This window comes from Simochromis diagramma, unplaced genomic scaffold (genome assembly GCF_900408965.1).
Source record: "Simochromis diagramma unplaced genomic scaffold, fSimDia1.1 OVJJ01000602.1, whole genome shotgun sequence".
Classification (NCBI taxonomy): domain Eukaryota; kingdom Metazoa; phylum Chordata; class Actinopteri; order Cichliformes; family Cichlidae; genus Simochromis; species Simochromis diagramma.
The window spans coordinates 11,206,806-11,232,717 of record NW_024387040.1 but is presented as its reverse complement, the minus strand read 5'-3'; the positions used below and the strand labels follow the sequence as shown (position 1 = coordinate 11,232,717).

The following is a 25,912-nucleotide window of genomic DNA, read 5'->3' as shown; positions in this document are numbered from 1 at the left end:
CGTTAAGCAGGAAGAAGCCAACAGTCAGACAAATGCAATCTTCAATCTGCTCGCACACCCAAAATCTGCCTGCATATGACTTTAATTTTTGGTGTCGAGCTTAATTAGAGAATAGTTTTTCGAAGTGGAGCTGATGTCCATGAAGCTGTTATCTTGAAACTTAGTGGCGAAGCAAAGGATTAACACATTTTAAAAAGGTGAGTTTCATCTCTGTTAACTTGGATGTTGTGCCTTTGGATATAACGGTAACAACCGAAGCTGCTTTCCTCTGAACGCAGAGCGAGAACATTGTTCGTTGATGTTTGAGCACGTTACAAGTGAGGATTGTGGTGGCTGTTGTGCTGGAAAAGAACAAAATAAAAAAACAAATGAGAGATTTGTTTGTAATATTTGTATATTCAGCTACAGCAGAATAATTTAGCTTGAGGACGTTATGTACAGATATGTTGTAGATGAGAATCTTAGACATCCTGTCAAACTTTGTGAGTTACAGACTTAACTTTGTGAGTTACAAACTCTGATAAAAACTCTCAAAAGGTTTTAAATTTAATAGTACGAGAAATTAAAGAAAACTCTTTTTAGAAGATTTTTTTTTACCATGTTTTAATTTGGTGAAAAGAATGTAAGTTCATATCTTTCCAACTGGGTGGACCCCGCTATCGTCTCATAGTGCTGCATGACTCAATAACCACATGAAACTAATAGGGCCGGCCTCTTATATTAAAGTTAATAGTGCTGTCAGTTTGTTGTTGATAACGGGAACATTTTGTATATTTGGCTTGTGGCATTTTTGGTTTTAAATCATGTCACAAAAATATGAAGTGAATTTGTTATGAGTATAACTGAACGCATTGCTTTCAGAGCGATGGATTAAAAGGCTTTTGGTCAAGGGGGTGTTTGCTTTTTCTAAGAGATGTTAAGCAAGAAATTTTATTAAGGGTACTGATTGTAGTAGGTTTGAGTCTGATTTGAAACCTGCTTCAGCAAACATTAGGGTTCTGATTCATTTTCATACTCTTCAGTGGTTTGTGCCTGCTGCTCAACCTCTAATTTGCCTACTTTGCAAAAAGAGCACATCAAGTCTTGTAAACACATCTGCTTAAAAGCCTAGCACAGAAATATGATCCGATCATACGAGGGAGAGTTTCTGTATGTTATGGTAAACACTGGAGTTGATGTCTGCTTTTGATTTTCTACCCTGGAGCTACATATGTGTGGCATGTAAAAGGCTGAGACATGTATTTGAGATTATCGGGGGAGGGAAGGGGGGAGGGGGTGTTCTAGAGGCTATAAGCTACGAGGTGCTTTTAGATTTGCTGTTTTTTATTATAAAAAGTACAACAGTACAGTTGCCGCTTTTCACAATGCGCTCATTTGACGTCCAACAATAACATTTAGGTCACGAATGCCTTTTGTCTGACAATAAAATAGTGAAAAGTGTGAAGAGACAGTGGCACAGTTTTGTGAATCGAAAGTGTGAAAATGTGACTAGAAGTTCACAAACATGAACTCTGTTGCGGTAAATTGATATATTGAAAGGCACATAAAGCTACAGAGCTTGCAGAGGAAAAATTCCTGGTGTTATTAGTTTGGTTTCTTTGTAGAGCTATTACTCATTCATAAAAGGGACACTGGGGTGACTTTGAATAGTTTAGCTGTTCTGGTCTTCAGCTTTTAAGTTTGCAATTTTTTCCGGTTACTGATGATAAAATCTTTGGCCAGATTTCTTTAAGAATCCTTTAAAAGTCTGATTTTAAACGGTGCTTTAATCATGGTCGTTTCCTTGTGAGGTATTATTGACTATTTGGTCAAATGTAGGATTTATTGTGTTTTCTGTGAACAGCCAATTTATACAACTCCACAGATTGTAGAAATAATCAGTGTAGCTTCCAGATCTAAAACGCATTTGTTCTAGTAGCCACCAGGGGGCGACTCCTCTGGTTGCAAAATGTTATGTTTTAAACCCTCATTTAATATAATGCAACACTAACTTTATTCATTATGTTTCCATTTATAGTAAAGTAGATGCTGAAGTTGGGTATATTTCACAACCTGTTAACATTGTGTTTGACAAATTGCTTGTTTTCAAATTCACAAACAGCTACTGTAACTAGGTAAGCTCTGCCAAAGTACACCAAACTCATCCCCTAAAGCTTGAAAAGTTAGAGTACATTATATTCATTAGTTTCTCTCAAAAAAAAAAAGTAAAATTTCAAAGGTGGATTTGGTCATCTTTGACCAAATCTAGGATACCTTCAAGCTTCAGAATCCCCCCTCCTTAAAGTCACATTTGAGTAAAACTAATTAGTCCACCCATAATCACACTAGTGGTGCTGCAATGACTCTGAGGTTAACACCTTTATCTGTGTATCAGCTGCAGGATCACACCTACAAATAGCACAGAAAAAGTCCATTCTTCACATTGTGTCTGAGATATCACTCCACTAATGCACACGTCTAAGACACTGAGGAGGGAGTGTGTTAAAATTGGGTCGATTTGTTTTCACCAGCGGAAGCAGTCTTGTTTTCATGGTCTGTTCCTGCTGCTTCTCACTTCTCCTCGCTAATCTGGGAGCGGTTCATTTCATGCATTTGGTGTCAAAACACAGCCTCTCAGCAAAATCTGATTGACTGACTAAACTTCTCTTCCAGTGACTTCAAAACTACTAACAAAAAGTAGCACCAGACGTTCAGAGATGGTGCGTTCTTTTACTCGAAACGTCTCACGCCGACCACGTATAGGTGAAAAAAAGTGACATAATGAGAACTGAGGAAGCAGTACCATGAAATTTGCAGGCAGCTGCTTGTGTCACCATTTCCGATACCATTTCAACATTTCAAGTTCCAGGAAGTTTACCAGTTACCACTTCCTCCTGGGGGTAAACCGTTTGTGTAAAAGGTGGAGGATTGCACTCACGTGCTATAGCAGCCCCACATATGTACGTCACATGGAAATTATGGTGCGCAAACAAATTCTATCAGTGCGCAGAGGCGTTTCAGTTTATGAACCGTGTGATTTGATATATGACACCAGAAGATTAACAGTTTCTCGTGAGCTTCCAACACGCAGCATCTGTTAGATGTTTGAAACAGTATTGATCCTGTATAAACTCTTTCCTGGAACACAATCAGTCACTCTTGTCTCCTACACAGTGTCAATGAGAGATGTACCCCTGTGTCTTTTAATTAAATTCCAGCAATTTATTTTTTTCGTGTTGGATCTAAATGTCATTAAACACATTCCAGACTCTGTGACGAGTGAAAGCAGGGAGTTAAACTCTGCAGCATCGCCCAATATTTTCCTCTCTAATGGACGCTACCACGCAGCAGAGAAAAAATAAAGACTAGAGGATAGCAATGCAAACATCTGTGCAGAGAATCTCACTGCATGAGTTAAACCAATTAGATTAGGGCTGATTTAACAAAAGGTTGCAGCTACCCCCACCCTTCCTCTTGCACACCCTGTGAAACGCTTTTAATTAGTGCTTAATTCACAAAACCAGTCAGAAATAAGAAGAAAATGCATTACATAACAGACTCATACACGTTGTCATGCTTAGTCACCCTCTAAAGACTCATACAGAGGCTGAAAAAACACAATAATAGGGAAGCTCTTTGATGCTAAGCATTCTTGCAATATGAGGTGTGGCTTAGACACAGTGAGTACAGCGCATCGGTTTCTTAATCAGTTTAACCACACCAAACTTGAGACTAACCCCAGCAATTTATAACTGACCTGAGGCAAACCGAAGCTTATATTCATGCAGTTTAATCACAGTCCGTCAAAATTAGTAAGCCAGCAACACTCGGGTTAGCTGGTAAAATGTCTTGATTAAAAAAGTGTTGTTTTTTAAAAAAAGGTCGCACTTATTTTATTGCTTTTACTTTGAACATATTAACAGTGAATCAGGTGTTACTCAGTAACTGTGCTGCGCCATGCTGACATTGTTGTGATGTCATATTACAATATTGAATAATCTGTATAAAACATTATGCAAAGTGGAGCTGTTTTTTTCACATTGACTCACATTGAGATGTTTAGATAAGCTGGATGTGTTTGTCATCGTCACTCTATCTCAGAATGACAGAAGGATAAGATCTGGCTGAAAGCATTAACTGCAGCTGAGTGTCATATTCTTCTTTTATATTGTTTCACAAATGTACAAGTTCTGACCAGTGAGATCTTTTGACCTGATGATGGTGCTAAATGTACTAAAGATTCAGACTCATTCTAATTCATTAATAACTGCATAGTCTGCATGTTAAACAAGAATATTTATATCTTTCCCTTCAATCTCTTCAGTAGATACGTAGTAAAAGTCATGGAAATCGGTGATTAATTTTAATGCAGTCTTTCTGGTAATACAACCAGGCACAAGCAAATGTTTACTTGTTATTTTGTAGCATTCAGGTCAGTAGAAGGTGAGAAGGTGGAACCAGTGAATCCGGATGGTTTACTGGTCATGAAACTCCTCTAATGAATTAATTTAGTAGTGACAGCTTCAGCAGTTACCCACTCATACCTTATGTTAACAAGCCTTTAGTAATAATATATTTGCAACATGTGAAAAGTAGGCCACCACCACTATCCTCTTAAGAAGTAGCAGCCAGGTGCTGCTAACCAAATGCATTTGATTAACTGATCATGAGCAAGTGTGAGCACGTCTACAAAAGCAGATCTGAACTCTTCAGGTTTGTGTTAATGCAATGCCAAGGGAAAAAAGACATCAACGGTCTTAAAGAAGCAGTTGTTTAATTGTCCTTTAGTCTGTGAAAGGTTACAAGGCCGTTTCCACACACTCTGAAGTCCATCAATCTACAGTGAGAAAGATTATTCGCAAGGGGATCGTTTGAATAATCTTCCCAGGAAACCATCACCCTGAGGTCAGATCATGCAATACTCAGAGAAACTCCAAAAAGAGCTACACCTCAAACTCTACCTCAGTTAGCATGTCAGTTAGCATAAGTTAGCAGAAGACTTGTTTGCATGGGTTTCCAGGAGAAAGCCTGTTCTATTTAAAAACAGCATGGCAGCACTGTTTAGTTTAGAAAATTTGCATCTGAACAAACCACTCTGTATACAGAAATATGATCGAGTGTGTGAGGCCATCTGTCTGACACATGAAGCTTGGCTCGAATTTTGCCTCGAAATAGGACAAAGATCCAGAGCACAGCACCAAATCTACAACAGAATGGCTGCAAAAGAAAAGAATCAAGGTGTTGCAAAAACCCAGTCAAAGTCCAGACCTCAAGTCGATGGAAATGCGAGATCTTAAGAGAGCGGTGCATAAATGAGTGTCTTCAAACTCAAAGAACTGAAGCATTGATGTAAAGAAGAGTGGGCCAAAGTTGCATCTTTATCAATGAGAGACTGATAAAGTCATAAAGTTATTAGATTAGAAAAGATGGTTCTATAATTCATTGATTTATCGGCTGCACTTCATTTGCAGTACAGTGGTCATTATCAGAAACATGCTATACTAGAAGCAGAAGAATTAGGAGAGCCCACATGTAAGCAATATAAAGTAAGCTACCATTAGCACCACTTTAACTGGATGAACTCCCACTGACACCTTCAGTGTTTCTGTAGTACCACTCACGTACCAGCATATGAAAACAGGGACTCTGTTTTGACTGCACATTCCAGACCATCATAACATTTGCTTTGAGAAAAGAGGCTTCAAATAATACGTGCAGGGGAGACGGCCTACTGTGCATAATTACGAATGTAAATCTCAAGCGAGGCTTTCGGAGTGGTTTTCAAAAAAGGCGCAGTGACCACGGTGGCTCCTCGGGCTGTTACTCTGCTTAAAATGAAAAACATAACCTTCATTATCCTGACATTTCGCTTCATCCATCCACAATGGGGGATCTATATAAATCTGTACCAGCCTGATGTATGAGTCCATTTTGAAACTTGATCAGCAGTTAAGAGCAATTTCGAGCTAAGCACATTGTGGAAGCTTGCATACTTTATGCTCTTCCACTTTCCTTAGGCATCATAATGTTGCATGCAGTTTTTTCTTCTTCTTCGTATAATGATTCAAACAAACACTCATCATACAACACGAAGCATGATTTCAAAATCCAGATTACTAAAGGACACAGCATAAAAAAGTCAACTCTGAATATGACAGAAAAGGCAACATAATATTTACTCGCTGTTTCACTCACTTGCTCCAACAAGAGACAACATGTTATGGCAAATAATGACTGACTGCAGTTATGCATACACACTTTGTTCCTTCAAGTCTGGGTTGGACATGTTTCGCAATATAGCGTAACCTGGGGAAACGTATTACATCTGCAAATACTTCACAGCAAAGTAGCAGCACTGTATCAGCACTCACTGCCTGCACTTGCCTTTAACCATGCAAATGGACATACCGTCTGTTTCATCTTCATTATTCAGTGCAGCTCATTAATACATATTATAAATATTATATTTTTTCACATTGGAAATAATGATAATTTCTATATCTGATTATTCTATTGATTCTTTCACCAGATGGACGACATTGACGCCATGTTCAGCGCCATGCTGGGGGAGATGGACCTCCTCACCCAGGTAACTTACCAGCCATTGCTTGCCTATATATTGTTATATATACTTATTCTATTCTTGTTGCTTTATAGCACAAAATACCCTTAGAGCCATCTTTTCAAAACACAAACACTGAATATGTAGGTAATTTTCAGTGGATGAATAATGTGATAGCTCCTGTCCGTTCTGGTGTGTATAGCAATTTACAAATGGTAAATGGTCTGTATTTGTATAGCGCTTTACTTGGTCCTAAGGACCCCAAAGAGCTTTATACAACCTGTCATCCACCCATTCACACACACATTCACACACTGGTGATGGCAAGCTACATTGTAGCCACAGCCACCCTGGGGCGCACTGACAGAGGCGAGGCTGCTGGACACTGGCACCACCGGGCCCTCTGACCACCACCAGTAGGCAACGGGTGAAGTGTCTTGCCCAAGGACACAACGACCGAGACTGTCAGAGCCGGGGCTCGAACCGGCAACCTTCCGATTACAAGATGAACGCCCAACTCTTGAGCCACGATTGCCAGCTAGACAAGTTGTAGCTGTGACAACAAAATAAAACAAAGACAAAACCAAGAACTGAAAGAGGAAAGAATGAGTGGATGACGCGTACCCAGGCGCACCCTGAAGATACATTTTTCTGCTTCTTTTTTCCTCCAGTTTCCAATATCTGAAATAAGCGGGTGTCACGTTTTCATCTCTTTTTCTCCATTTAAATTTAAATATATTTAAATTATATTGTATAGAATGTATTAAACATGACAGGATTTAATATGATACCAATATAAAGTAGCAGAGGAGCTTGTGCCACTACCACATTTTCTGTTAATGAAAGGCATAAATCTCAATGTTCATGCAGCACATAGACAAAAATACATTTTTTTGTTCAAGCTGCCCGTGATTAATTATCTCGCCTAAGGACTTAGAGATACTTTTCTTCTTCAGAGAAGATGACAAAGTAACAAAAACCCACCATCCTTAACTGAGACGCTCGTGACTGGGACGAAACACACTTTGTGGTCATGTAAGAACCATAAATACCACCCTTTTCTGGAAGGGTGGGTTAAATGGCAAAACCCAACCGAGTAAAGATTACGCCTTTTTTTTCTCCCTCTTAGTAAAAAACCCCATTGATCACTTTAATGTTTTCCATCTCAGTTCTTCCAAGATGGGGTGTCATATTGTTCATGCAGTGGGTACACTCTCACTCTTGCCCCCCAAAAGAAAAAAAATACAACTCTGTCCTCTGACATAATGTTTTAGAACAGTTTGGTTTCAGAGCGCTCAAACATGAAAGTGTGCTCCTCTGCGGTGGGGGGTGGGGAAGTATTTTGGCTGTGCAGAAATTGTATTTGCGTTCTTACAACCACACTGCTTTCTTCATTCTTTGTCTCAGAGTCTTGGAGAGGAAACGGTGCCCCCTGAAGCTCTCTCCGGCACACAGAAGGAAGTCAACTACTCCATCGGCTTCACTGACCTGAATGGTGACTTCACATTTTGACATTATGTGTGGAAACACTACAAAGAGCTGGGCGTTGAGCTTTTGTGCAGTGTCAACACCCGAGTTGTGCAAGGGTGGGATGTGTCGTGTGCTTGCTCAAATTAACAAGAACTAGCATGGAAATACACAAAATAAAAAATAAAAAAGGTGCACTTCCTGGCAACTGAGGGCACAGATTAAAGTCTAATTACTCACTGTTTGCCTCTGGCTTTAATAAGCTAAAAAAAAAAAAAAAAAGCTGCAATAATGTTAGAACAAGGTCACAATATCAGCTGGTGTTAGCATTTAACTTTCCCTTTTTCTTCGTTCATTGTAAATGCCATTAAATCTTGTTAGAGTGAGTTGATAGGCTGTGCAGCACTTTATAACAAATGCCTGCCTTGAAGGACTTTGCAAATGGAAAATGTCCTTGATATAAATAAACTATCAATCACAACAAATGGCTATGTTTTATAAAAGACTATAATCTACATGCGCTCTTGCAGCTCAGTAAGGCTGTGCCCAAATGCACGAGTGCAAACTGTTAATGCCATCCACTTTAAACTTAGCAAATGTATTACTGGGGACCAGAGTACGTGCAGCGCAGAGTGAGAGGTAGATTTAATAAGGTGCTTTCACATTTGCGCTAAAGGGTTGCTAAAAGTTGCCTGCTCCACTCTGTGTGTAGGGTTCAATCTCACCATCAACACACATATGTATTTGGCTACAAATTTAACCATCAAAACAATGTGCAAAATTTTTAATCTAACCTTAACGTATTTCTATATTAAGATAAGACAAGAAAAGATTAGATAAGATAAGATAAGGGGTCAGGGGCCTCCTGAAATGTTTTAATCCTTAGGCAGAGGTGTAAAAAATACTTGGAAAAAAAGGGGGCTGGTCAAAGAAATTTTGAGATGTTATCAGTTTGATCCTCACATGATCCCACAGAGATAGTTGAATAAGTACATGCCATTATTTTTCAAAAAATATTTCTCAAATTCTATGTATCTGTAGTTAGCAGTGAGTCGAACAAAATTCTGTCTCGAATGCAAACTTTAGCGACCGTTAATGCAATTGTAATTGTAAACGCAACATCAGACTAGATGCTATAATTGCTCTGTGTGGGATGATGTTTATGCAGACTGGCCTAGTTATTAGGGGGAGATACATAAATAATAAATGGTCATACAGAGCTCAACACTCAATTACTAACAATACAGTTATTATAGTAAGATTTATTTATTGTCTTTGGTTTCCTGTGATGAGCAGTTCTCCAGAGCTGCAACCCTTACCTTGAAAAGCCACAGTCACACACATTAGTTAAGTGAGAATGGCCTCAGAGCTGGACTCTTTTCATAGCAGTAACTTTAAGCCAAAACAAAGTAATCCAGGTTGCACTCGCTCCAAATCAGCAAAGGCAAATTATTTTTGACTGGTCTATAACATACAGTTACTTTTCTTTATAAATGTGTTAACTTAATAATGCTTTGAGGAATCTAAATACAGGACAGTTACAAAAAGCAAAACTAAAATTTGCATGCAGACGAAACTGTTGCTTCCTCTACTGAATTCTGAAACTTGATTCCTCAGTGAAGCAATATTGGGAACATGAATGAGGAATAAAATGAAAGAACTCCTTTCATTGACTTTGTTTAATAAAACATAACTGAAAGGGGAACTTGTTCAAAAAATGAAAGTTCTTCATAATTAGGGAAAAAAGGCAAATTACTTTGAAAAAGGAACAAAGGGAAATTCTATCCAACAATATTCTCTATTGAGTTACTTCCTGACAAAATGTTTCTGCTTCACCAGAGTCCCTTCATGAACTGGAGGGCAATGACTTGGACGCACTCATGGCCGATTTGATGGCTGACCTCAATGCAACGGAAGAGAAATTGGCAACAGAGATAGAATGCTTGAAGGCACCGTCAGCGTCTCAACCAGACTTCCCACCACCGCCCAAGGGCCTGAGCATCGAACCTGCCCCATCGCACATTTCACCGTCATCTGCAGGAAGCAGAAGCAGCAATGTTAGCACTCCTGTCCCTTCTGCTGCCTCCTCTTTAGCACCTCCACCTCCTTCTGGTGCAAAGCCCACAACGGTGAGTGAGCCCACATGCAGCAATTCTGCAAGTTTAAACCAGAGCATTAATCAAGGCTTGAGAGAGCTAGTTTCGAGGGCAGTGCCACAGGTCAGAAGGAAGAACCGTTTGTTGAGCTCCTGGTAGAACGAATCAACAACGTCACAATCTTTCTTTTATTTGCGCATGTCTTGGTTTACCATGAGTAAATGCTTTATAAGCCATGCGTGACAAGACAGTTTTACAACAAAAACATCACCAGTTTCCAGCACATAAATTTAAGATGAGTTTTGTATGTTTTTGTGAAACCTGGAAGAGTGGTATTGCTCTTAACGGTGAGATCATAGCAAAGTCGTTCCTGGATGGAGGCATCTGTTACAGTTACAGAGACGTGTGAGGCGAAACAGCCGAGGGTCTGTCTGGAACAGATCAAACACATACGGCAATGAGAAAAGTGTAACGGGATCGATAGCAAAGGTTGGGCTTGGAGTAAGGGAGGTAAGATGTGACAGTTTTGGAGGTGTGTGTGGGGGGGGGGGGGGGGGTAGACGGGAGCTTATTGCTTTAGCAGAGGTTGTTACCTCATCTGTCTGAGGTAAAAACACCAGCTGTGCTGAGGCAGCGAGTGCGTCACTGTAAGGTAGACGTGGACGAGTTCATTAAAGTTGCAGTCAGGATTTTCACGGGTGATTGCATCTGGAGAAAACAGTAACCCAAGTTAATTGAGATCTAGCAGGTAGGATTTAATGTCCGAGATGGAAGTCTTGCATGGAGATTTCAACACCCACACAGGAGGGGATGAAGTGAAAACAAGACATTACACCTCTTGAAAAATGTTGAAGTGCTACATCACAGAGATAGACTTGCTAGAGTTTGATCTTCTGACTCGCCCTTGGGACCCTTTCTGCAAACTAGAAGTACGTGTCATTACTTTCTTTTTGACACAGATACGACTGTCTTTGCACAGTGAAATATGAAGCTACAAACAGCAGCCAGAAAAAGTTAACCCTAATCATTGGATCTGTATACAGCTTTATGCAACATAAACCTCCTAAATGATGTATAATGATGAGAGCTATAGAGCTGACTGGAACTGGTTCTATGGAAAAAGACTTTGAGTCGGTCACTAATGAGTCACAAAGGTCTCTAACCAAACAATCACGTTGTGTATTGTTTCTAAGGCCTGAATCCACACATGTAAACACACCTGAGGCTACACATAGGAGTGGTTCCACTTGAAAGTAGGACCTAGGTGGGATGATAGGCTCAGCCCCCAAACACTTGACTAGTGTTTGGAAGAGATTGTGGTTTTGTTAAAGTAAACAGTTTTACAGCAGTAGATAATAATAGAAAGCTCCATTTTCTGAGCTTCCAGTGGTGGTACTGGTGTACTAGTGTTGAGCTTTGCTTCATTTAAAGGTGAAGATATACTTTACATGCTCTTATTCGCACAGATGTTACGTTCTGCCTTACAGTAAAATGAGCTATAAGTCATAACAGTATTCATAAATGATCTAGTGGGTCATTTTCACATTGAATCACACCTTGAGAGTGCGTCACCGAGGTTGCTCCTAGTTCAAGTGAACTGCAGTAATCTCATTAACCTACACATGTTGTTAACCTCAGAACACCCCATAGAGTGTCATTATATGGAGTAATACTACATAATGCAATTAAGTAGGAGTTGTCTGCTGGGAACTTTGTGTTTTACACCTTTGATGTACAATATCCCCCTCCTCATCATTAGCCCCGTTAAAAATTTTAAAATGACTCACAGAGATGTCTCATGCTTTCCTTTTTTCTTTTTCTTTTTTTTTTTTTTTGTTACAAAACTGCAATATTTTTTGTTGTGACTCATGACTTTATATGATAAGAAAGGAATTTTTGGCAACCTTTATTTTAAATTAAAAACAGTTTTCCTTGAAAGATAATAATTGTATATTGTCGAACAAATACCAGATTATAGCAGGGTACACCCTAAATAGGTCGTCAGTCTGTTAAAAAGTGAATTAACACATTTTCTTTATGATTGTGAAGTTTGTTAATTTTCTTTTTGGTGCTTACATTGTACTTTTCTAAGAAAAAAATGGTTGACGACCATGTACCATCTCATCCCTGTGCACATCTTATTCAGGAGGAGATCGAGGCGCAGATGAAGGCAGACAAAATCAAACTCGCTCTTGAGAAACTAAAGGAAGCTAAAGTTAAAAAGGTAAGACAAGCAAACACCGACTTCTTGTTTTGCCCTCTGAGCTGACGTCCACTGGCAAGAGTAGAGACGTATAGAATTACAGCTACCTGAACATTACTGTAAAAGAGTTAATGGTCAAACATAGCATGGGTTTCCTTTCCTTTTTTCTCTTTTGGAAGAGCCATCAATCACAGTAATGGATGGTTACTTTCATCCAGCCAACATCCCGCAAGACAGCGTGGTTTCCTGTTTGGGGGTGATATGTGGACACTTTCTCATCTTCAAAGCAGCATTCAAAAGCTCAGACATGTGTTCTTGCATGCAAAGCTACACTTCCAGAGCAGCAATTTTTACACAAAACCAAACTAGTTTCACGCAGATGGCATGCCATTCTTTTATCATAGATGACTGTGACTGATACGACTGCCAAGTTTTACTCTTTTACTCGTGATTTGGCTCTTCGCAGTGACCTAGTTCCCTGTTAAGATGGTAGTTACAAATTCTTAGAAGTGAAAACTAAAAAGGAACTTTTTCTAAAAAGCCATGTGTGCGTGTGGAAGCTGAGGAAACACAGGCCACTTTCATATGGATGTGTGTCTCTGGGTTCATAGAAGAGATACAGAAGTGCCAGGTGCACTTCCAGGGATTTCAGCAGAAAGTGGTCAGAGGACCACAAGTTTCAGATAAGCCCACTGGTTTCTTAGCATGTTTGGGGATATTTTTTATAAGATAGCATCTTGGGGAGAGGAAGTGCTAGGAGGAAAATTAAATTTCCAGCGATAGTTCATTCAACCACATGTCAAAACCCGACTGTTTTTCAAGGGAGGGTGAAACTGAGTGACTTGTGACCTGAAGCTCTAAATCCTCTTGTGATAACATCTCTGAAACCCCCATTTTTATGACAAAAAGCCAGCAACTGGCTGACCTTAGTGCTGTGAAACTCCTCAGCTTTTCCAAAGCAGGATTTCTTACCAGATGAGAGGAATTGTGAAACCACATGAGCCTGCAGGGGGAAAAATGCTTTGCTCTGGGGCAAAATTAATCTCATCCAACACTCTGAGTGAGGTGCTAAGACTGCAAAAAGACAATAAAGAAGAAATTACAGCAAAGCTCGAATCAGAAGACAGAAGTGCTGATGCTCGAAGTCTTCCAGTAAAGCTAACGTTAGGAGACAGAAACATCCATTTACTGTGCATATCCTGTAATTAAACTGGCAAACAAACAAGCTGCATGTGCATAAAGGCTGGATTTAATGTCTTACACCTGCTGCTGTCCAACATGTTGAAAACCTTAAACTTAAACCTTTTGCTCTGTTTCTTGCTGGGAGTTAGATTAAAAGATGCAGGCTAAATCTAGTTAATGCTAATCTATACTGTAAATGGCTTTCTATGAATACTGTGAATGCAGTTCTGTACACAAGACGAAGAATGTGCTTGTTTGTCCAAAGATTACAAGAAGTATACAGTAAAAATGAGCTTTAACTCTTTTGCTTTGGCAAGCTAAGGTAAGCTAATCCAGTTTGCCATAAAAATAGAATTTTTAAAATCTAAAGTTGTGCAAGAACACCAGAAAACATCACTTTTATATACTGGAATGATATTTTTTGTGCTTGTGTGGTAAAAAAAAAAAAAAAAAACATTTTTAAAAAGCTGTGTTTTTCTGTTTGACAGTTGGTGGTGAAGGTACTAATGAATGATGGCAGCTCCAAGACGCTGATGGTCGATGAGCGACAGAATGTCAGGGAAGTTCTGGACAACATGTTTGAGAAGTCTCATTGTGACTGCAATGTGAACTGGAGCATATGTGAGACCAACCCAGAACTGCAGCTTGGTGAGTTACCATAATATAGCATGTAAGCTACCATAGAGTAGATGCTATACAGTGATATGTTGATGGTGTTAACTTCTTTTAGGGTCAAATGACTTAGTCTGATGACCGGTCTGAAATTATCTGACAACCATCGGTTGCTAGAAAAAGATACATATTCCCTGACCGTTTGACAAAAAATGCTCGTGACTGGTTTGGTCAGTAACAAATTGCTGTGGTTGTATCAAGACACCATGGAAACACTTGCTAAGTAACCGCTGAGCATTAGTGAACCAGAAACAGAAACCGTCATGCAATTTGAAATGTGTTGACAGTTTAGCTTTTATCTTGAAGGTGATTCTCCATTTCTGGTTTCTGTTACACTTTTTTTGAATTTTTATTTTACTACTGCTCGACAAGTCAGTGTCTTACATGCAAACTATGGACAACCATGGCAACTACAGCAATCATGAGGAGGTTTTTAGTGACCAATTTTATCAGCCAGCAACCTCCAACAGCCACTCGCTAACTGGTCAGGGGTAACGGACTGGTGGTTGTATCATGGTCAATACAGGAGACAGTTCTTGATCAATGTGAGCATAATGTCACACCAAAAAACTCTATAGATGACTCTTTGTCTTGACCTTTAAAATCTTCTCTGAATGAGTTTATGGGCCAAGTCACTGATTTTTATTCATGATGACTGAAAAGTTATGTCAGTTTTGTAAATTTTGGTTATTACAAGCGTCAGAAAGGGAGGAACCCTGTAAGGAGTCTGAAGTTCAAATCTCAGTCACTGTTAATTAATGGTAAGTCTAAGTTGAACTGAACAGAAGTTACAGGCATTATATGCAGAATAGCTTGGTCACATATTTCTAGGAGACGGTACTGTATAAAGCTGTGTGTCATCAGCACAGCTGTGGTAAGTGACACAGTGTCCGTTAGTAGAAATATATACTATATGTACCTTTAAAAATGCTGCAGTGAGTCTGATGGGAAATGCAGCCGCAGTATTGATGGAACCTTTATGGAAAATGATTTTAAGGCACCATTGCACTATGATTCAATATGTAGTTATTTCATAAGATATTTGCCGTTTTAAAAACCCGCAGACAGGTTAAGTGTTTTCAGGGGGAAATAAGAAATCTTTCAGTGCAAAGAAAAAGACGTTTGCGATTCGAGGAGCAGTTTGGAATAAATCAAAGAACTTGATCGCACGAATGAGTAACTACCTAAATGACATTGGCAGAAAATACAGAGAAAGATGTCAAAGTTGTGCTGACACCGCTTCACCGACAAGTGACATCTGGGTAATTTAGTGCAGAAACGCCGCGGCAATAAGCAATAGCTGAGCAGCAAATATATCAACAAAACCAGAAAAACACAGTGGTGGTATATTACTGTGTTAACAACGCCAGACTTCAGTGTGTTTTTATATGAACTGTCAAACTGTCTCAAACACACTCACACACAAAAATATACACTCACTGTACACGGTGGGATATTTCATCCTGGTCGAGATGATGGACTGTGTTTTTATTGGCACGGTGGCAGCCAAACTGCACCGAGCTCACAATGAAACACTGATCTTACTCCCATCCATCTCTTTCTTGCCCTCCTCCTCTCCTTTATATTTATATTCTCTGTCGCTCTCTTGCTTACACTCACACGAGGAGTGTAGACAGGTGGGTTTAATTTGCTGTATCGGACACTGTCAGTCATCCTCCCTGTCATGCGGAAATAGAAGCCTTATGATCTCAGTCCTCCGTCTGAGCTGTCTGTGCTATATTTACTTCGGCTGCTGGGCTGCACCTCCATTGGCGGTACCATCTGCTTTTTGTGTTTTCTTACCACTTTATCAGATTTTAACAGAGATAATTGGTGTTTTTAAATAGACATTTTTCTATATCATGCACAGAGATTTGTTTTATTTCATCCTGAAGCAGTTTTAATCAAACACTGGTGGTAAAACCATTAACTTTTGTGAGCAATAAAATATGAGTCGTTATTATTTTGCTTTAAAGAAATTTTATATGCTGTTGTGACGCACAAAATTAATGGCTAAGCGTTGAATTATTCAATTTCTTATTTTAAATTTGAAGATGAAGAATAAGAACATGTTAATCCACTGCAGTTTACATCTTTAGACATTCATCATAATTATATAACTTTAATAATATATTATTTTGCTGGGGACTGTGGTGTGTAGAAAATATTACTCAGAAACAGAAAAATCATAAATTGTTAATGACTGTTTTCAACAGAGGATAAATACACGTTTCTGACAACATGAGAGGACAATGGTACAGAATAATAAACTTTATCAGATTGGGATATATATCATTAGGTTTTTTTTCATAACACTTGTTTTAAAAACGTTTTCCTTTCAAAGAATGTGTCTGTTAAAGGGTATAATAGATGTAAAATAAAAATAAAATCTTCAACTAAGACTTTACTCTTGGTACGGATGGAATAAATCAACAAAGCACTCTCATATATATATCATACTGTACATAAAAGATGGACAAAACCACTGTGACATCACCTATTGGTTTAGACTAGATTGTCTTTTTCACAATAATTTTTAAATAATTTTTCGGACATTTTTGCCTTTGTTAGATAAAACAGGGAAGATTAGACAAATGTGGAAACCCAGTGAGCTAAACTACCAATCATGACATTTACAAGTTAAGGTGGAGTGCTAAAGGTATCAGCTAAAGCTAACTAGCTTGACTGAACCTGCAATTTAGTTATAAGTGTCATATAGAGAAAGTAATAAAGTACTAAAATATCACTCTCAACAACTCTGAAAAACAATTCTTGAATGGAGGAAATTAAATTCACAATAAGCCATATTATTTCTCAAATAATTATACACAAATGCTCTTAAAGTAACAAATTAGATGAAATGATACCTAGCATGTGGATAGCAGCTATGCTAATGTTATCACCAACCTCTTATTTGAAGCAAACAATGCAAACGTCAAGCCTTTGTACAGTTAATACAGTACAATACAGAGTTTTTGTTGTTGTTTGTTCGATTTTTATACAAGGCATGTATTTCAACTGTAAATTTGGGCATATTACATCAGCTACTGGATTTAGCCTCTCCATTCTGAGCTTCAGCATTAGCTTTTTGGCTGTCAGCACACTACATCATGATAATGAGAGAGACATGGCTTCGGAAAGATATTCCAGACACCCTGAATCAACTAGAAAGTTTTTTATGTGTACAGGGAGGGGGATTTATGTGTGTCTTCTTCTTTTAAAGCAAGCCTCAAGTGGCCATTAGAGGAACTGCAGGGTTTAGTAATGTTTTTAATCTCAATTTCAAGTTAAATTCCTCTTCCTTCATTTTGATTTATATTCCCACTTCTATTTGCACCTCATGATAAAGATGACATATCTGTGCTGCTGGTGCAAAAAATAAGAGCCGACGTGCGTTTTTCCCTTTGGTCAGCACTAACCAAATCATAGTTCTTGGCTTAAATTAGTCGTCTGACACACAGACTGCTATCTATAGTGTGCCAGCCATGCAAGAATTCCTCTGTGTGCGCCATTTGACTCACAAGCACAAGAGTTTTTTGGATTTTGTGTCACCTTTGGCTAACTGCACAGAAAAACAGCTCCAAAATGGAAACAGTTAATTCATTTTTAAACCCTTGAACATTACTAACACTGCAGCTGACCTTTAATCTTCTTCAGCAAAACGTCAAAGCAAATCATGCCCAATAAACACCCACAGAGCTCAACGAGCAACACCAGCTTTCCAGAAAATCTCCGCTGTCATACATTCACCCATGTGCTCGCCATGCACACTACTGAAAAGCACCATGTGGTTAATGCAGTTCAAAGGGACTTTTACTCCTAATAACTCACTCCAGCAAGCAAAGTCACACCATCCATTTAATGATTGTAATAGTCAAACTAGTCTGGAACCCTGGCAGCAATTTATTTAATGCCTACCTCTGCCTCAGCTGGTAACCCATAATTTGAGACCAGGGCTAAACTACATTCAAAGGGCCAGTATATGATGGAGATCTACAGCACCAGGCATGTGGGTGGGCAAAGGAGGAAAAAGGAGGAGAAGGAGGAGGAGAAGGAAAAAGCTCTTAATGTGTTTTGGAGGTTTAGTACCATTTAAAGTCCTGCCAGCAAATGCTGAAGGTTGGATTTTATTGGGGCCTCCGTTAATTCAGCTCATTTGAAATAGACAATTATAAAGTTGTGCGACTGACTTTGAAGCAAGTGCAGCTGATTTAAAGATTTCGCGATGGAGTGATCTACTGCGGCGAAGCATTTGTTTTGACTTGCTTCATGGCACAAAGATAAAGTCTGGCGTGCTTTCTGGTTTGAACAATAGTGCACCGAGAAAGTAAACTGGAGACAGTTTAATCTTCCAAAGTGGCTGAGCCAAACTATATCTCATGGCTGATTGAAGAGAGATCAGCTGGATTTACTGCAGAGATAGAAAAAAATTGTGCTTTACTTAAATGTGCTAATAATATCTGACATTCAGAACCACCACATGTTGCATGAAAGGACCAGCATCTGAGAACAAGGGAATAAAAAATAAATTCCTTCAGCGTGCTTTTCACCTCCGGCTCTGAAGACCTTGGACTGCTTTCTGTCATTTTAGTTTTAAAATGCAAAAGTGGGAGGTTACTCTACAGTTCCTAAAAGCATGGGGAAGACCAAGGAGGAACTTGCAGAGGCTGCTATGCATGTATAGCTAAATATATTAGCAAAAAATAAAATACAGAAGCTGTTTTTGTTTTGTTTTTTAATTTTTCAGAGCAGGAAAAGAAACGTGTTGCTCTTTGAACCTCAGGCTGCTTTGGCTTTGCAAATGATGACTGTGTTAGAAACAAAAAGAAAACTACTTGTTTCCTTCTGTTGAATTTAAAACAGACCCCGATGAAGGTTCAAAGCGAAAAAATACTAATGTCACAATACAATTTTTTAAAAATAATGGACTTTTGTCCTCATCAGTCATCTAATCACATCCTTTTAGATGTGAGCCTTTCTTGACATTTCACAGGGTAATAATATTCTTTATTTCCACTGTTGTCCAGTGACAGCAGGTATAAATTTTAGTGATATATTAAATAAAGCTAAAATTAAGTAAGATGAAGCACCACATGGATAAGCTCCAGCATTAAAATCACGGCTTTTAAACACTTAATTAGAAGGTTTCTTTTTCTTTACTTTAGCTTGATACTTGATACTGTGGACTTATGTGTAACAAGATATTGAACTACAGTTTTTTAGGAAGTAGACAAATAACATATCAGAATAGAGACTATAAATAGCAATATGTGTGTCATACGCTTGAGAGACTCACTCAGGTCTGGCTTAAAGTCGCTCTGGCCCTTTGGTACCTTAATATTCTCCAGTTCAAGCCTCTTCATTCCCCTGGCGTGACTTTGCATGGTGGAATTTCAAAAGCTAAACTATGTGAAGAATCTGTCATCTCATTAAAAAAAACAGTACATCAAAATGACTCTTCTCCAGCAATATTTCACTATGAATGTGCCAGACTAATAAGTTATACATCTATTCTTTTCTTTTGGCAGAACGGGCGTTTGAAGACCACGAGAACCTTGTGGACCCACTCTCAGCGTGGACAAGGGACAGCGAGAACAAAGTACTCTTCCAAGAGAGACCAGAGAAATATGAGGTTTTCAAAAACCCACAGGTTGGTCTACTTCAATAGTTTCTCTTTTATAAAACTATATGAACCTCTATAAATGAACACTGATAATAAGCAGCGTTCGTGTGGGATCTCACACATCCATTGGGTGAGATGTGGTGTGGGTCCTTATTCTTGGACTGAATTTGTGCAAATCTATCTGCACGTTGTTTCAGCTCTGCGCCGTCTGGTTGTTTTCACCTTCTCAATTATGCAATGTCTTTTCGTCCGTGCGGCACGACCTCTTACGTTTATGTCCACACTGCAGTATATCAAGCGAAACAGCTTCAGGCAAAAAAAAGGAGATCTTGGCATGTTTGTGATACAATGAGACCCTTTAATATCTTACAGTATTTAATGGATTTGGTCTGTTGGCAGAGGCAAACAGCTGGGTTGGAAAACCAGCGAAGATTTTCTCGTTTTTAAAGTATTCCATCATGTCTTCCAACAAAAGACAGATCTCTTTCATACAGTATGTCCTTATTCATTTACTATTTGAGCTTTTGACACGAACTACCAAATAGATTTTCCCTCTGGGCTTTTCCTCACAATGAAAACATACTGGCTCGGACTATGATATGACGCCAAAGTATTTCACTCATACAGAGACAAAAGGGATTGAGACCCCGATGTTTTTTGTTTTTTAAAGGTTATATGACTTCTTCTGCTCTTTTAGAGAATGATATCCTTTAGTTTAATTCCTTAACCCTTAAAACCTTGAAGGTAGAGGAGCTAAAACTGCTCGTTTCAGACAGAGGATGAACCGACAAGCTGCATCAAGGCCCAGTGAGATAAATAAGCTTTTTTCTGAATCGTTATTCATGCAAACCTTCTTCATATGATTCCAAGAAGAAAAGAACTGAGCTGTAAATAAGTCTAATAGGTCCAGTTTAAGTTGTTTTACAAAGAGGTGGCCTAACCAATAAACCAACATGCCCGTCCCTAAAGCAATAATTCAAGCACTTTGTTTTGTTCCTGCAGAACTTTTATCTGTGGAAGAAGGATAAGACAACTCTCAGAGATATGAAAGATAAGGACAAAGAGTTATTAATACAGGTAAAACACACTCACATACAACCTATAGGTGTAACATCATCCATAAGGTGACTTTTTCCTATTAGTAACTTACCCTTTCATCCCCTCCTCATCTCTGCAGGAGAACTTCTGCGGGACTTCCATCATCGTGCCTGATCTCGAGGGGGTGCTGCATCTTAGAGAAGACGGAAAGAAGTCCTGGAAGCAGCGGCTCTTCCAGCTGAGGGCCTCGGGAATTTATTATGTGCCCAAAGGGAAGACCAAGGTCAGGAGTCAAAAGGAGAATGCAAGAGAGAAAACACACGTCCAACTGCTAATGCTCTGATTCAGCCGGCCTCAGACATGCTGAACAGGAGTGGTGAAAGATGAAAATCCCACAGATACAGAGATATTTTTGCTATGTCAACTGAAACCCTAATGAAGTGTAATATCAAGTTTTTTCATCTTTCCAAGGGACTGTTAAGAGTCTTTCAGCTTTATTAACCCCACTTTTGTGTTATGCACCGCTGGATATAACTGGGGTTATTACTCCCCCTCTGATACCTGCAGTGTACTTGCCACATATCTCAGATCTTTTGGCAGCTCCTGCTCCCAAATACCCATTTATGCATCACATTATACCCTGCTACTGCATCTGTAGGGTAGATATTGAATTTAGTTGGCACAGAAACAGGTAAATGGCAAAAAAGAAAAAACCCAAACCGAACAATCGTCTTTTGTTCCCTTTCAGTCGTCCCGTGACCTCGTCTGCTTCGTCCAGTTCGACAACGTAAACGTCTACTACGGCAAAGACTTTAAGAGCAAATACAAAGCTCCAACTGACTTCTGCTTTGTGCTGAAGGTAAGGCTGCATATCGATTCAGCTCGCTTCAAAGCCACACGCCACACGCCCTTTCATTGTGGACCAGATAAACGCAGAAGCTGCGACTTCCTTCACACTGTGTGCTACACTGAGTGCTGCACTATTTAAAAGATGCTAACCAAAGTGGTGAGCGTGGCAAGCCCTGCAGCTGCCTGCATGGCTGGAAATTTTCAAAAGCAATTAATACTTAGATTTAAAGAAGTGAAACAGCACCGTTTTGTCCTATTTAATCTCAAAAGTGGCAAGAATTTTAAGAAACTTCCTACTTCTTGTAATCATTTACACAAAAGTACTTTTTGTCTATTTAAGAGTGATTTTAAAGTGTAATAGTGGCAGTAGTTTGAGGTACTTACAGTAATCATTTAAGGGTAAAAAAATGCTGACGGACGCAAAAGCAAGAATTAGATGGTTTGCTGGTCAGTGTTAAAGGGATGTGAAAGTCTGCTTTTTTCTTTTCCCCTATCTTGTCTGGGAAACACTAGAATCAGCAGATCCCATTAGACTAGATGTTGAGGAGCAGAGCAAAAAGAGCTTAGAGAAGCAAAGAAACTGAATTAGCTTCAAGTGAAAGACAAAATACTCGAGGCTTGGGTTGAAGGGAATAAGGCGCTGCTGCAAGGGCAAACAGAAAATTACCTTTCAGAACTCCAGCCAGGTTTCAACTGGCCTCCTTACCTTAAAGTTAAACTTACAAAGTAAATACAGTAATAGCTGAAGCTGTTCTTAGCTGCCAGAATGTTAAATTAGCGTTTTGACAGATTGATGAGGTGGCGTTTATGAGCTGACAAAAAACTGCTGCAATTCAAGGACGACAACAAAACAATTTAGCCTCATCAATTTGCTGTTAAATATTCAGAGGAGCAGCCGGAGGTGATCTCTAATACCACCCCCATTATGAATAACCAAGCTTCTATAACTCATATTGTGTCATTACAAGGTAATTTAACTTCGGCTTCAGGGAGGGAAACAATAGACTGGGGGAATTAATGTTACAGTAAGTGTTTATGGTCATAAAGTTGGCATATGTGGATATCTTCTTGCATGGAAGCAACAACAAAAGCAAAACGAACATCAGCCTTCTCACTAGTCGCAATAATATTGAATTACATGATCCATCGGAGGACTGGTTTCTGTTCACACCTGCAAACAGAAATATCCCACAAAACAGGAAGTGAATATACATATTTATTATTTATTTGACTTGCACCAAACTATCTGCTTCTAGACCCACGCTGCCCCCTTATGGCTCTCTGTAATATCGAGGAGAAGGTAAACAATAGCAACAAGTAGGTCACAGTGTAGCAGGTTTAGCCTGTCGTTGCCTCAAAACTAGCTTAGTGTGCATTTAATATAAGTGACTGTCAATATATTTAATTAAGATAGGGTTCCTGTAATGAAGCAGATTTGTGCAGTTGGGTTTTTAAAATATATTTCAGGACATAAATTATCATGGAAACTTCAAGCTAATTTCTTGAACTCTTTAAAATCTGTACATCTGAGCATGACAACAGTCATGAAGACTCATAAATTATTAATGCTTTTATGAGAAGATGAGACCCTGCATGTGCATAAAACTGTTCAGGGTTTCAACTTACAATCATTTTAAATCCTGATCAATCTGCCAGAATGGACACAAAGGAACTGGACTCCTGGTTAAGCTCCTGGTGCGCAGTTTTTGTGCTGATGTTAATGTCAGAGGAGATCTGGAGCTCTGCACTTACTGAGTCACCAGAGCCTTGGCCACTTGTACAAACTATGTGCCTCAGCAATCAGTGAACTTTATGTGGTTTGACACTTTGTGGCTGAACTGCTGATATTCCTTGTTTGCAGTTTGCAATAATCCCATTTACAGCCAATGGTGGAATATACAGGAGAGAAGAAATTTAATGAATGACATGAAAGACCTTATATTTAATGGTAAAATAAGTCCTAATTGGCTATGGGTTGTTAATTTCAGTTGTTAAAGTTGTTAAAAAACATTTCTTTGGACATCGCGAGTTTAATTTAGAAGGTGGGATTGATGCAATCCGGCTGATCACTTGCCACATATACATAACATCTACAGGAGCCATGAAAGCCTCTGGTCCACAGTTTTTGTGCTAATGCTAAAGGAGCTCTGTAATATTATGTGGTCTTGCTACAGTTTCTAAACACTACAGTTTGTAATAACATAACTTACAGCTGATCGTGTAATATTGAGAATGGAAGATATTTCAGAAACGAATTTGTTGCAATGGTGGCATCCTGTTGGAACATCCAAATTCAGCATTCAAATTCAGTGAGCTCTTTAGTAGAGAAAAAAAAACATCCTTCACAAATGTTTGTAAAGCAGATTGCACGGTTTGGTGCTTGATTTTATACACCTGTGGTGATGGGACTGAAAACACGAGGAATCAAAGATTAAAAGGTGTGGCCCAATGTTTTTTCCATGTGGTGTTTTTGATTGGCTGATCAAAAACGTATAAACGTATGTGGCTTTGCCTCTGCAGCATCCTCAGATCCAGAAAGAGTCTCAGTACATAAAGTACCTCTGCTGTGATGATATTTGGACCATGAACCTTTGGGTGACCGGAATACGGATTGCAAAGGTAAATATAAAAACTGTACAAAATACAGTTTTTCCTTAAGCAAAGATACAAAATCGGGTTGTCTTTTTCTTTTTCTTCCAGTACGGGGCATCGCTGTATGAAAACTTTAAAACAGCAGAGATAAAGGCTTCTAACTCTGTGTGGACGAACCGCAGCACTCCATCGAGCTCCAATCAATCAACGCCCTCACCCACAGTCAAAGGTAGCATGACATGCAATTTCTCCTTCACTGATTGTTTCATTGATCTGATGCAGTGATATTAGCACACACTTTTTCACTTGTACTGAAAGTTCACTTGAGTGTTTCTCTTCCTCTTCCAGCTAAATCACCAAACCAGGCCAACGGTCATGCTACCAAGCCGCAGCCAGGACCTATTTCTCAGGTAAACAGCACTTCATCAGAAGGGAAGCATTGGTTAGCCGTTATTGTGACTGTTTTTATAGTTTAGTCTATAAAAACAAACCATGCATAGGACAAACTGAAGCTAGCTCCTACATTTCCCATAATGCCATCAACACCATTTATCCAGTACAAGCCCTCTCCTCTTCTTTTGTTTAAGAATCTTTTCCCTTCCTGTCAATCTTATATCATTCAATTTTATTCTAACTTATCAGAATCCAGCTCCACCACCACCACCACCATTAGCCGAGGTCCTCCCCCCACCACCCCCAGACCCAGTGCTCCCTCCTCCTCCTCCTCCCATGGCTGCCAAGACTGCCTCAAAACCCACCCCCCCAAAGCGGAATCAACCAAACAACTTCCCTCCACCTCCACTTGATATGGACAATCTCCCTCCTCCACCACCACCTCCACCCACTGACGACCACTTAGAGGCTCCGCCAGACTTTCTTCCACCACCTCCTCCAGCTACTGGCTTTAATTCACTGCCACCACCACCTCCTAGTTTTGGTGGCGTGGACCACTCTCTGCCCCCGCCACCACCAGATCCAGTGTCTTTGCCACCACCTCCACCTGACCCAGTGTTTGTAGCTTCTGGGGCTCCACCACCACCACCACCTCCTCCACCACCACCTGCTGCTCCTGTCGCCACCCTAAGACCAGCTGTGAGGACCTCTGGGTCATTGAAGAAGGTTCCTCCGGCTCCACCAAAGAGGACTGCACCAACGCAAGGAGGCGGAGGAGGTGGAGACTTCATGTCAGAACTGATGCTAGCTATGCGGAAGAAGCATGCAGACCAGTAGCCTGAACAGAGAACTTGTGGACTATAAATACAGAATGAACTATGCCTGCACAGCCAACAACTTAATCAGCCTTTTCTCAAAGATGAAGCTAGTGGAGTTCTCTGTAGATTTCCCCTTTTAGTCATTCATCCTTTTTCTGAACAGCTTCCAAGACAAAAACGAGTTAACCTTTGAAAAAAAGTTCAGTTTTGAAAAGCATTTGAAAACGTTGGGCTCAAAAAGACTATTACAGTTTGCTTTGTCATGCTGTTATCATACTTCCATATTGTATATATATTTGCATACATAGCTGTAAATACTGTAAAAACACAGTCATTGTGTTACCAGTAAATATACAAGTTAGATAGTTTGTTTTCATTTGACTCTTCAACCCACCTAAATAAACCTTTGAATCTCCTGGCTGTGCTGCACCATCAAGA

General features: G+C 39.4%; 1 protein-coding gene across 1 annotated transcript; it reads left to right on the top strand.

The window, feature by feature from the left end:
- Positions 1–25,903, top strand: LOC120741245 (amyloid beta (A4) precursor protein-binding, family B, member 1 interacting protein). The gene is made up of 14 exons (XM_040044012.1): positions 1–197; positions 6,509–6,568; positions 7,949–8,036; positions 9,848–10,137; positions 12,251–12,328; positions 13,978–14,137; positions 19,690–19,811; positions 20,787–20,861; positions 20,962–21,105; positions 21,571–21,681; positions 24,192–24,290; positions 24,372–24,492; positions 24,612–24,673; positions 24,906–25,903. Exons 2-14 carry the CDS (start codon positions 6,509–6,511, stop codon positions 25,491–25,493), a joined length of 1,998 nt encoding a protein of 665 aa, XP_039899946.1. The 5' UTR covers positions 1–197; the 3' UTR covers positions 25,494–25,903.
- The last annotated feature ends 9 nt before the right edge of the window (positions 25,904–25,912 follow it).

Coding starts and splice junctions, on each gene's coding strand:
- LOC120741245 (XM_040044012.1), top strand. CDS start 6,509: ATGGACGACATTGACGCCATGTTCAGCGCCATGCTGGGGGAGATGGAC. Junction 8,037..9,847: donor CGGCTTCACTGACCTGAATG/GTGACTTCACAT, acceptor CTGCTTCACCAG/AGTCCCTTCATGAACTGGAG. Junction 24,493..24,611: donor GCCCTCACCCACAGTCAAAG/GTAGCATGACAT, acceptor TTCCTCTTCCAG/CTAAATCACCAAACCAGGCC.